Here is a 12340-nt window from a genome sequence, read left to right on the forward strand (position 1 = left end):
CTAGTAGTCCTTCTAGTCTGGAAAATCTGATTGGTTTTCTGTCACGGAGCCAAATTAAGCTATCATTTCGGAGCCTGAAACTCGCAGAGTTGCATGCAAATACAGAGTTCGGTATTGTTGAGGACTTCAGAATAGCTCAACCCACCCATGTGTTGATGACGTGAGAGTACCGAGGGGTGAAGATGAGAAAGCATTCATCATACCGCGATCGGAACCCGTTTGCTTCGAAAGGTTTCATTGACTCCGGGGTTGTCTCAGGTGCAACTGTGATCCTGTACTCTCGCAAGACCGCTGCGAGAATCAGACGCATCTGGTAGATCGCCATGTTCCCACCCGGACAGCGTCGAGCGCCCGCGCCAAAAGGTGCCGTAAGTCGTCGTCGCTCGGTGAGGTTCTCTTCCTCCAGCCAGCGTGTCGGGTCAAAGACGTCGTAATTAGGGAATAAGTCAGGTCTCTGTCGGCTCATTGACAGGGACTGGGTGGTAACAACTGTACCCTCAGGGATGTAGTAGCCGAGGATATCGATACCTCCCTTGGGAACAACTCGGCTTCCGGTCAGGGCTACAGGAGGTCGGAAGCGGAGGCCCTCAGTAACGCAGGCCCCGAGAAGCTTGAGGCTGTCAAGGTTGTCATTGTTGTGCTGGGTGTTGATCTCCTCGACTACGCTTTCTTGAAGGCTGGTGTTCTTTGCAAGCTCGTAGAAGATGAATGCCAGAGCGGACGAGGTGGTCTCGGTAGCAGCGAGGATCTGGCCTGCCATCTCGGCACTTATCTCGTCGTGAGACCAGTTGATTCCCTTCTCCTGCTTCTCCATGAGAAGCTGATACACAGTCGGAACTTCGTCGCGATCGACAGGATCAACCTTCTCGGCTTCTTTGCAAATTTGCGAGCCCAGTTCGAACAGCCTGTCGCTTGACTCGACGCGACACTTTGGATGAGCAATCGGAGTGAACTTCAGCCATTCGAAAAGCCAACTCGGCAGACACAAGCGCCAGACGACGAGAAAGTTATATTCTCCGACAACATGAGGGAAGTCGCCTGGGTCGATCTTTGCTTGGGAACCGGCCATGACAACCTGGGAGTTGAGCAGAGTCGCAACACGGAGATGATATACAATGTCCTCGGACTTTTCGCCTTTCGACGTACCCAGATTGCGGACCATCCTGTTGACATTATCCTCAAAGATAGGATGCCAATACTTCATTGCCTTGGTTGTGGTAGCGACCATGACGGGCCGACGACGTTCGCGTGCGATGTTGTTCTGAGGGTACGTGACTGTCCACTCATGGCCTCCAATACGCAGAGCTCGGATGGCGCGGGGGGCAGTGTCGAGATCTTGTCTGGCGAAGACGGCTTGAAGAGATGGAGAATCATTGACAAGGACCATGTTGGGGCTGATGCGCACCACAGGACCATACTGCCTGAGGAGGTCGTCGGCGGTGAATGAAAGCTTGCCGTGCCATCGTTGCCAACGAATCCAGAGAGAGCTTGCTGCAGGAAACCAGGGGCCTGGAACTTTCTTAAGGGCGTGAAAATTGGAAGAGTACACCATCTTGCCAGCTTCCAGCAAGATGAAAAAGGCGAGGCATGCCAGCAAAGCATATAACGAGCCAAAGCTCGGCGAGATGATCAAAGTCTCAAGCATCTTGTTGAAACTAGCTGATAGGATGTTTGGCGAACAAACGAGGGGATTTGAAAGTGTTTCTCTTTCCTCTCTCCTCTATACAAATACAGAGGGGGTTTTTGGGCTTTATGAAGTCTGGCCTCCTCCATCTTTGAGGCGACTATTACCGGGGTCAGAGCCAGACAGAAAGCAGCTAGAACGTATCAGATGTTGATTCTCGTAGAGTGCATTTTCCGAGATTGCAAGGTTCCCTCTTGCAGGGACATGCTCGTTAGTTTCCCACCCCGCACGGGGTACCCCCGCCAATCCATCGTCCAAACTGCAATCTTTGGACGGATCCATGGATTCGCAGGCTGTCAGGAAAGCTTGTAGCGGAAACTGACAGAACTTTCCAAAGCGTCGGGTTGGAGGTAGTGTTGCGCAGGCCACAGCGACGATGTCTGATCGTATTCTGACAAACAGACACCGAGGAGCATCACTGCGAGGCTCCTTGCCTCTCAGAAGGCGTCTTCAGTGTGGCTGCGTTTGTTATCGCCAGAGACGTGTGTGCCCACGAAGAAAGCTTAAATGCCATTGGAACTACCTTGCACCTGGCTCATATAGCGCGACAGCGACCCCACGAATTTCCATATTCTTACCAAACCCCGAGTGCTCTGCTTCCAAAGTCTTGAACCAATTTGAATAGAGTTTTAAGGGTGTTTGCAAGGCCTATCACGGCCATTCTTTTACACAATGCGCCGCGTAGGCTCGTTCGCGGATGTTTCGCGGAGCCTGAGAGTGGCTGGGGAGACTCGCTTCTGCAATACAACCTAAATAGGCAACCTAGCGAGTTACGTCGCCAGCGAGTCAGAGTACTCAAAAAGACGCGCAGCTCAATCGCTTGAATATACGCACTGTTTCCCAGTGTCACGGAAGGTAGAGTTCGAACCCGTAGAGATCAATATCTGCGTGATGATTGCAGCCGCAGGGTTTCAGGCATGGCAGGTCAGCTATTGATCTGTACGAGCAGAGTTGATGTAGCAGTTGACTCCGTGAAACCTTCATGATTCTGTCACGCCAGTTCACGGGGGCGAGCTTCTGAATAAACATGGATCTGCATGAGACTGTTTTACTCATATCCCGGCTGATGTTCATAGAATTTGTTCTGTGGACCAATCGATGTCCAATACTAAGAACGCTCCCTTCTCGTCGTTTCTACTCAGGCCTTCTTCCAGGCTTTGTCAAGGATCTCCTTCACCTTCCATGCCTTGATCTCTGGGAAGAGCTCATTCAGAGTCTTCTTTCCGGACGGGGGAATATCAAAGGTGCCATTCTCAAACCACCATCCGAATGTTCCAGCGAGCGCCTGATACGCCTCCTTGGGAAAGAAAGGGTAAGCTGGGATCTGTCCAGGAAGCTCTGTCGTCTGGCTAGCCTTGAGCTTTTCGGCACTGTCGTAAGCGACGTTGAACTTTGTGCCTGTGGTTTGATCTGTCAGTGAACTCTGCAGCAATCCTTTACGATTGAAACACTTACCCTTGGCGTCTTCAGCAAGCTTCAGGAACTCATTCCAAGTTACCTTGTCTCCTACGATATAAAGATCGTTGTCCCACTTCTTCAAGTCCAGAGCAGCCGCCACAAATTTGGCGACGTCTCTTGTGTGAGTGAACGCCGAAGGAACATTTCCTGATCCGGGAATGGCTGCAGAGTCATTGGGAATATCGATAAAAAGAGTGAACGGTGTCATGTTCGACTTCTCTGCTTGAGGAGCCCAGTAATCGAGGAAGAAACCGTTATGAACGACAGCATACTCCAGGTCCTTCGTCTCGTTCTCCAAAAAGGCCCGAGCCTTGAGTTTGTTAGGAACTGATCCCAACTCTTTGGTTTGACTTTCTAAATGTTAGCCGCTGTCGTTGGTAACTATGAGGGGTTGAATCCAGACCTTTCGTTGTGGGGAATGCCCCAGCCGCTGGAAATTATTCTCTTAGTCGTTTTCGAAGCATCCGCGGCACGAATGAGCTCAATTTCCTGCGGCACTTGTCCCGGCGGAGGCATCATGTTGATTGCCGAGATGACGGTATGCACATTGTTGTCTTCGAGAGCCTTAGTGGTGGCTTCGACATTTGCGTAATCAACAACGATTATGGAAGCTCCGACTTCCTTCTCCAAGTCGGGGTTGGCCTTGGCTTTTGTCAACATCTAATTCGCAACAAAGTGATTGAAACACTCAAAGATGTTTCTGCATGCTTACCTTTCTGGCCAAGATTTTAACTTCATGTTTACCAGCAGCAACAATGGCCTCGACGATAGTTCGTCCAACATTTCCTGTTCCACCGGCAACTGCGATAACAGCCATTTTGACGTTCTGGGACGAATTTCGAGAAATCGTGGATTGGCACAAAAGAGAATGAATCGACCGCTGTTCTAAACGCTTTTTGCTGTGTTTAATCAACTGTGTTCATTCAGGCCTCGTCTGCGGGGTCTGTTGTCTAAATAGTCACACAGGTGCAGCTTCAAACTCAATGCAATTGATTCCGCTGGTCGGGCGGAGTCTTTTGCTTCAATGCCATCACCTAATCCGTAGTATTGAACGCGCTATCACAATGCGACTGTCTTGGCAACTAACAACATGGTGAAAGTCCGCCAGCAATGCGTTCGGTAACAAAATGCTTCCGCCAATGCTCAAGCCGGCGGGCGGAGCAGACAGGGCAGGAAAGGAGCGCCATTCCACGTGGGATAGATTGATTTCGGGAAGTTCCTTCGGCGGCGCCGTTGCTAACTTATCTAAGGTGGTCATGACTCGGATCCAAATTGCTTCCGGTTCTTACGTGACCGGGCCAATCATGAAACTACTTCCTCTCAACGTCCCTCGAATGCTAACCTCCGTTAGGAGTGCCCTCGAATTTTGCCCAGTTCTGCTTCCGCCGACTTGTTGAGATTTCCAATTCGCGTAGCGGGCTTCCGGCATCTTTCCGCGTCCGAAAGCACAACGGACTCAGCACATCGCCGACGGGCCGGGAAAGTGGGTCCTTATCATCCGGCACATCGGACGCGTTCCCGTAACAGCTTTCGAAACTCGGAGAACGGCTTCAGGCAGTGGCGCTAGTAGTTGTCGGCCGCCATGGACACTGCATCTGTCCTGGAAAGCCGGGCACGAGACAAGGCTGCACGCATTGGACAGGTATGCGCCACTCTTTGTGGTGACAGGCAGGCGTCTTATGTTATTTGTTCATATCGGCTGACCACCTGATATTAGGCCTGTCTAAGATGCCAGTCAAAGAAGATCAAGTGCGATGGAAAACAACCATCATGTACTCCATGCACAAATCGCAGTCATGATTGCCAGTATCAGCAGGTGCAAAGGCGGCGTGGCCCCGGCCGAAGGTACCAGACGTTGCAGCGTTGCTTCGGAGTTTCGAATTCGCCTACCTCGAGTAAGATGCTGACTGTGCTATTAGCAAAATGTACATCCAGGCTCTTGAGGAGCGTCTTTCCAAGATGGAAGCAGTCCTCAATCAAGCTGGATTGCCTCGGCCTGGCGCACCGCCCACCAGAGTATCGCCATCCGAGACTGATGCTGCCTCCGTCTCGGTGGCTCCCGCGCCACCTGGTTTCCCAAGCGCAACTGCGGCGCCTAGTCAAACGGGCACGTCGCGAGTAGATGCTTTGCAAACTTCCTTCAATCAAATGTCAACGGACCATGCGATGATTGACGGAACCGACCCAAATGATTCATCCGATCAACCTACGCCAAAACCAGCTGCAACTCAACATGTTCCCGACCCACCGAACCCGTTGGGACCAAAAATGCCAGTCTTCGCAGTCATTGCGAGCAGAATTAAGGAAGTTAACTCCGCGTCGTATTGCTCCACGTTCAACAGACAGGTCTTTACTCCACGTCTCGATCGAGAAGAGGCTATCACAATGCTGATGCCCCTTTATGACGACGTGATCAGCAACTACCCACTTCTCAACTTTCACTATTTTGTGAACCGATTTGAAACTGTTCCAAATGCAGAGGATTCGTTCAACAGTACTTCAGGCTGGGCGTATATGAACGCGGTCATTGCCGTTGGGACCCGGTGGAAGACGATCAATAGCGCGTTCCAGGAAGTATGCCAACTGGCATGGCCATTTTTGAAGAATGCTTTCTCAGTCCTCACGGAACTAATGGTCAAAGGCGACGATCTTCTGTCGGTTCAAGCCGTTGTGGCAATGGCTGTTTTTATGCAGGGGACGACGTGCTCAAGGACGGCAGCTCTACTTTCATCTGATGCGGTAAGGTTATCGCAGAACATCGGACTTCATAGGCAGCCCTGCACCATGATGTCGATGTGTATGCAAGATGTGGAAGCACGCAGTCGAGTATTCTGGGCCGCATATATCCTTGACAAGGAAATGGGTCTCAATCATGGTCTGGACTCGATCCAGGATGATGATGACATTGAGACGGAATTACCGACAGGTTTGGGAGAGGGTGTAGACATTCTCAACTTGCGTGCCAAACTCGCCATGGTTGAATCCTCCATTAGACGGCGGCTTTACACTGCGAAAGGACTGCGACTTAACGACGATGATGTGGTCAAGGCCATTATAGATCTTGATGCTCTGCTCGAAGAGTGGAGGTCAAGTCTGCCAGCAGATCTTCAGCCAACCTACGACTCCCCTAAATCCGGTCAAGACTTTGCTCCGGACGTTTTGAACTTACATCTGGCCTTTTACCGCTGCACACTTATGGTGCATTGGGCAGCGAGGCGACACAGCCAGTTCAAGACTGTGGCCGTTCTCTTGGGAACACCGGCAGGTTTCGAGATGCCCTACATTCAGCTTTCGTTCTCCCAGAAACGGTGCCGAACAGCTGCCCACGCGACCTTGGGCCTGTTCAGAACGATCTCGACACCGCAATACTCAGATCTCTGGTAGGACTCCGAATGTTACTCAAGGGAGACAAATCTCTGACATCGGTCTCTTAGGCGAATCCTGTGCTATCCTCTTTGCGCAAGCATGACTCTTCTCACGGATGTACTGGAGAACCCTGGTTCCTCTCGCGCGCGCAGCGATCTCGGGGCCACAAGATCATTCGCTGGCTTCTTACAGAGATTTGAGAAGACAGAGGGGTGCGACTTGAAGCGCGTGCTGACCGCGTGTGCCATGCTGCAAAGGACAGTGCAATACGCAGTGGATGATGCTCAGAACACCATGCGTGCCCAAAATCTGGTGGGCGGCACTGGTGGCGGTATCTCATTGATACCGGGTTTTGCGTTGAACGAAGACGCGCAGGTAAGACATCGCCCTGCAGTGAATACCGAGCACTATCTGATTCTGTTTCAGGCTTTACAGTCGCTACTCGGTGCAACAACCCACCCGATGTATCTGGTGCAAGGGCTCATGGGAAATCTACCAAACCGAGACCAGAGTCTTACTGTAAGACTGGCTCACCTGCTCGGAACTCCCTTTGAAGGAGGCAAGCCAGGCAGCCCGCTTGGGTCTCAGCCGCTACAGCCGGAGACGTACGGCTTCGGCTTTGGGCAAGGGCAGGCTGGCAACGACCCGACAGCAAATTGGTCTTGAAATGAACGATACAATTGAAGGAAGATTCGAAGGTCATCAAATGGGCTTAGGAGTCGACGTTACTCTGCCTCGAAAAATGGAGGCAATTTACAGGTTCGTCCGCGAGGGAGGCAGCCGCTCTTCGGCGCTGAGACATTCCTGCAGCATTAGCGCTGTTCCACGCAAGGGGATGAGTCGAACTGAGCTGTTCCAAATGAGGGCTGCCTGATGTCGAATAGGAAATGAGCCAAGCTGGAGCGAGCTTCATTTGGGTGTGCGGTGGATGTGTGCCACGCTTCTCTGCGGCAAAGCCGGCCTGGGCTACCCATACAGCCCAAGAAAATTGCCGGGTACTTCCGTACAAAAAAGCAAGTGAACATAATGATAGATAGACAAAATCTAATAGAAACCATCAACAAGATAAACAACTGTAGCAAAGCTAGGACATTAGATGTGAAGTCTAAAGCTTGGATCGACAGATCCAGTTGGGCATTTCGGTAGCGCTTGTTCCAGAGCTGTGTTACATTCCACCTCAGCCAAGTAAAGCCAAGATCTTCATATTAGCACCGATCTCCCCATATCCTCACGCGAGCTATTCCGCCAAGTTCCGCGTTGCCGGTATCCGCCAATGCGCCCGGAGACAGGGGGCGGAAGTCTTTGCTTTACTGTTTCCGCCCCTTCCCCGTCGTCAATTAGTAGTCACTTGCAAGTTCAGTCCGGGACGAAGGATTTGGTTTGGGCAAGTATCACCACCCTATCAGAGGCGAGATCCCAATCGTACGCGCAATGTCTTCGCCCGGCTTAGCTGTCTTACGCCCAACTGCAGGGGAATAAGTCGGCTGGGCGCTCATGACCACCCAGTCGATGATGACCTTGTCGAAGGAGCGGGTTCGTGTAAGCGACGACATATGGCGAGATGTGGCCGTAAGCCCCAGATCGTTCTCTGAGACGATAGGGACGGCTCTTGGATCAATAAAGTTGAGCTGGTTCCGCCCGCGCGCCAGTCACCTGGATTGAATCCTGCGCAGCGCTCCTCCTTCGTTCTTTCCCCGATGGATTTATGCCAAGCCTAAGAAATTCCACAGATCTTAGGCGTCCTCTCATTATCATTCTTTTGTCCAATATCTGCTGCTAAGGGAATGGCGGTAGGGTTCACTCCTTGGCCTACAAAGCCGCGCTCGCCCGTGTACAGCAAGATCTACGCAGATGACCTTGAGGCACCTCCATCTCCGGGGTTTCGGACGAGAAAGTCGTCGAGATGGCTTCATCGTTTGTCGCCAAAAGCCATGCTTGGGCTCGTAGCTTCTGTTTTTATATTCTCTTGTCTTGTGGTCACAGCTGTGAGTTCATGCTCTGGTTCTATCAACCTTAATCCTAGCTGACAATGCACGCAACAGAGTCATGAGAACATATCTGCCTCAAAGCCTCCGTCGAACCACACTGGCATAGCACCTATACCAGCCATCCAAAAGGGTGGACCCAGACGTCTCCGTGTTATAGTTCCAGCAGATGGGCCGGGGCCAGACCTCTGCAAGATGCTCATGTCGGCACTTGTGTCCGGTTATCCGAGCCCTGTGATCGTCAACTGGGGAAGAGACTTTCACAAGTCGCCTGGGTGGTTTGGTGGCTCTCACTTGGGCAAGATCGACGGCACACTTGAGTTCCTCGATGCCATCACATCAGACCGGGCACCTAAGGACGAACGTCTCGGCCCAGATGATCTGATCATCGTGGTCGACGCTTACGACCTTTGGTTTCAGCTACCACCGTCCTTGCTCATTCGCAGGTACATGGCACAGAACTTCGCCGCAGAAGAGCGCATCCGCAAGGAGTGGGGCATTTCGGCCCCCTGGTTCTCGTCCAACAAGACGGAGTTCGTCCCCAAGCAGTCAATCATCATCTCTACTCAGAAGAAGTGCTGGCCCAAGTCCGACCTTGGTTCCGATCCTCACTGTGATGAGCTGCCGGAGTCGCCTGCGCGCGAAGATCTGTATGGCCCGCACACTGACGAGGATCCTGAGCAATTTCATGATGTTCGCCCGCGATACGTCAACAGTGGCAGCTTCATGGGTCCTGTCGGAGACATGCGTCGCTTGCTTCGTCGTGCTCAGGAGAAGGTCGAGGAGAAGCGTGCTGCAGGCATCAACATCTTTAGTGACCAAGGCATCTTTGCTGAAATGTTTGGCGAGCAAGAGATGTGGCGGGCCTCCAAACGGAGATACCATGCTTCCGGGAAGATCATCCAGGACGCCGAACTTGAGATTGAAGCCGATCATTTCGACTACGGTATCGGCCTTGACTACATCCAAGATCTGTTCACTCCAACCGTCTTTGAAGAGGACGATGGCGAATACGTCATTTTGAGGAATACCACCGCACTTCAAAAAGCGGCTGAAGATCGAGTGATCATTCCTCCTCGAGTATATGGTGTACCCGAGGATATGCTTGGGATTCGCACACCTTTATCCGAGGCAGGAATAGACACTCAAGCGGACTGGGCAGACCTGCCGCTCTATACCGACTTTTGGAGCACTTCCGTCCCAGCCATTGTACACCACAACGCACATCGCAATGGTCTCAAGGGTCAAAGGCTTTCTGGGTGGTGGAAAGAGACATGGTTCTTTCCGCACCTCCGGCGTCTATTGGAATTGCACTCTCAACCCAAGTCTCTGGAGCCGCTCTTCAAGGTCTCTGGGCAGAACGGTGCAAAGGATCTCTCGTTCTGGGCGCCAGCATCAGATGCCACGAAGCGAAACACTCGCATCTTTGACAAGGAAAAGTTGAAGGATGAAGGGCTGCTGGAGTCTGATTGGGATGGTTTGTGCATCAAAGAGGGTCATGAAGATTGGTGGAGTGAGATCTTGCAGGATGACGAAGGTCCTCTCCACGTCGGAGGTTCCGCGGTATCCGAATCGTAGCGTCTTCGGAGATATAAGAGGTTGATTTCCTCAGAATTGGAACAAGGGTCTCTTTAGTGTATTATAACATAGCTGCATTTTTACATATCTTGTACAATAAGGGCCGCTGGCCTTGTATTGTGAAATTTGACTGGTATTGACTGCGAAAGCTAGACTGGTCCCCTCGCCCTCTGCTAACAACCTTTAGGTTATATGACTTTCAGACTTAGATATCTTCTTCGCCTCCACGCTCCTCCGACTTCAACTATTATAATAAGCTTTAACTGTTGATGGGCCCTGCTACTTGGCTGCCACTCCTGTAGCCTGCTAGCGAGTGCTAGAGGCTACTATATAGCCCTCTCTAGCGCCTTAGCGTCTAGCTAGTTCTTCTCTATAGCATATCATAGTTATTACTATATTCTCAAGTTATAAGCTTAGCTTTATTAAATTAACCCTAAAAACATTAATTTTAAGGTCTTTTTAACTACCTTAAGTTTATAATAATCCCCTTAATTATCTCTATTATTTTACTATTCTTTTTATATGTAGATTAGCTGATTTTATTGCTAATCGCTTTATCTATTTACCTTCCTAACCTTTAATACACTTTAATATACTATAGTAAAGATCTTATTATATTCACTTTTAATTAAGTATATATAAGTAAGCTTACTACCTTATAAATTAAACTCCTCTTAATAAATACTTTATATTATTAATCTCTCTTATTATAACTTCTTACCCCTCTTATCTTATTGCTATAGGTAAGCTATTACTATAACTAGTACTACTATGAGAATAACTCCTATTAATATACTAAAGCTATATAGTAAGTCTAACTAAATAACTTAGAAGGTCTCTATTAATACTATACTTTAAGCTACTTAAATTAATAACTATATTATTAAGAATATTCTTAAGCTTAATATAGAAATAAAAAAAAAAGCTTAGGTAGCTAATTAAGATATTACTTATAATATCCTTATTATAGCTATAGAGAGCTTTATTAATAAGCTCTTTAATATAAGCTAAGAGGATAATAGTAACTTATATAAGTTAATAGAAGCTTTAAAGAAGTATATCCTAAAAGTCTTAGAAGATACTATTAGTATACTTATTAATAAGTTTAATAAAGGTATTATAGAGGATTATAAGATACTCTATAATACGCTTAGATATACTTAGTACCTTAAAAGCTATATTACTAGCTTTATTAATATATACTCTAACTACTATTAGTCTATTATTTTTCTTAACTACTTTAAGATAAAGCTTCTAAATACCTATAAGTTCTATATTATTAATAATAAGACACTTATATAGAATAATATTATTTAAACCTTATTTACCTTTATATAAAATAAAGAGCAGAAGATTAATATTACTACTTTTAAAAAGATTACTAATATTAGCTAGTAGAGTATTAATAGTAAGAAGGTATCTACTATATTATTAGCTAATAAGTTTACTACTAAGTATAATTATTATAGATATACTTATACTACTTAGTAATATATAACTACCTATCTTAAACTTATTCTAAATAATTAGGCTAACTATAAGGCTATCCTAGTAAAGGCTGAGAAGTATATCTATAACGCTAAGTATAAATAAGATATACCTAAGAATAAGTCTATCTATATCTATACCTTACTAAGTATTTTTAGTTAATCCTTACTAACTAGTATTACTATTAGAAAACTAATAGATATCACTAAGTAACCTATTTATAATATTATTAGTAAGATAGTACTTATTGCTATTACTAACTAGAAGATTCTCTATTTAGATATTATCCTTAACTCTAGCTATTCTAACTCTATTTTCAATAAGCATAGCTACTTTATTATATATAAAGCTAAGGCTAACTTACCTCTATATAAAGGTGCTAATAGAGAGTATATTTAACTTAAAGGTATTAGTATAGTTTACTTCTAAACTATTAATCTATAAAACCTAACTAAGATAGTTAACTAAACTATTAATAATATTAAATATAGCCCTCTAAGTCTAACTAACCTTCTTAGCTTAAGAAAGTTATATAATATTAGTATTAAATATAACTATTATACTTTAGCTATAGTGTAAGTTTTATTAAGTATTCTGTTTACTAAAGTTAATTAGTAATTAAATATCTATATTATCCTTACTATTTAGTATTAAAAGGATGTTCCTCTTAATATTACTATTAGCTTTACTATAGTTTACTATAAGTAGCTACTATCTCTTAAGCTTATATATTACTATCTTCTATATACTTACCTTAATTAAGTTATTAAAGTATATTATT

At 47.1% G+C, this 12340-nt stretch overlaps 4 protein-coding genes across 4 annotated transcripts; 2 read left to right on the forward strand and 2 right to left on the reverse strand.

Annotated features, from left to right (window-relative positions):
* Positions 1-136: 136 nt before the first annotated feature.
* hpm1-1 (Cytochrome P450 monooxygenase hmp1) lies at positions 137-1645 on the reverse strand (the record flags this gene model as incomplete). Its single annotated transcript, XM_036631867.1, has 1 exon — positions 137-1645. One exon carries the CDS (start codon positions 1643-1645, stop codon positions 137-139), a length of 1509 nt encoding a protein of 502 aa, XP_036502463.1.
* A 1177-nt stretch (positions 1646-2822) lies between these two features.
* On the reverse strand, positions 2823-3959 carry BOA1-3 (Oxidoreductase BOA1; the record flags this gene model as incomplete). Its single annotated transcript, XM_036631868.1, has 4 exons — positions 2823-3082; positions 3140-3492; positions 3546-3784; positions 3855-3959. The coding sequence occupies 4 exons, from the start codon at positions 3957-3959 to the stop codon at positions 2823-2825; spliced, it is 957 nt and encodes a 318-aa protein (XP_036502462.1).
* Positions 3960-5065: 1106 nt separating this feature from the next.
* On the forward strand, positions 5066-7174 carry fsdR-8 (Fusaridione A cluster transcription factor fsdR; the record flags this gene model as incomplete). Its single annotated transcript, XM_036631869.1, has 3 exons — positions 5066-6522; positions 6577-6883; positions 6935-7174. The coding sequence occupies 3 exons, from the start codon at positions 5066-5068 to the stop codon at positions 7172-7174; spliced, it is 2004 nt and encodes a 667-aa protein (XP_036501446.1).
* A 1514-nt stretch (positions 7175-8688) lies between these two features.
* On the forward strand, positions 8689-10071 carry CGCS363_v000021 (uncharacterized protein; the record flags this gene model as incomplete). Its single annotated transcript, XM_036631870.1, has 1 exon — positions 8689-10071. One exon carries the CDS (start codon positions 8689-8691, stop codon positions 10069-10071), a length of 1383 nt encoding a protein of 460 aa, XP_036501447.1.
* Between the last annotated feature and the right edge of the window lie 2269 nt (positions 10072-12340).

This window comes from Colletotrichum siamense, assembly GCF_013390195.1.
Source record: "Colletotrichum siamense strain Cg363 chromosome Unknown KSG_Cg363_contig01, whole genome shotgun sequence".
Lineage (NCBI taxonomy): Eukaryota > Fungi > Ascomycota > Sordariomycetes > Glomerellales > Glomerellaceae > Colletotrichum > Colletotrichum siamense.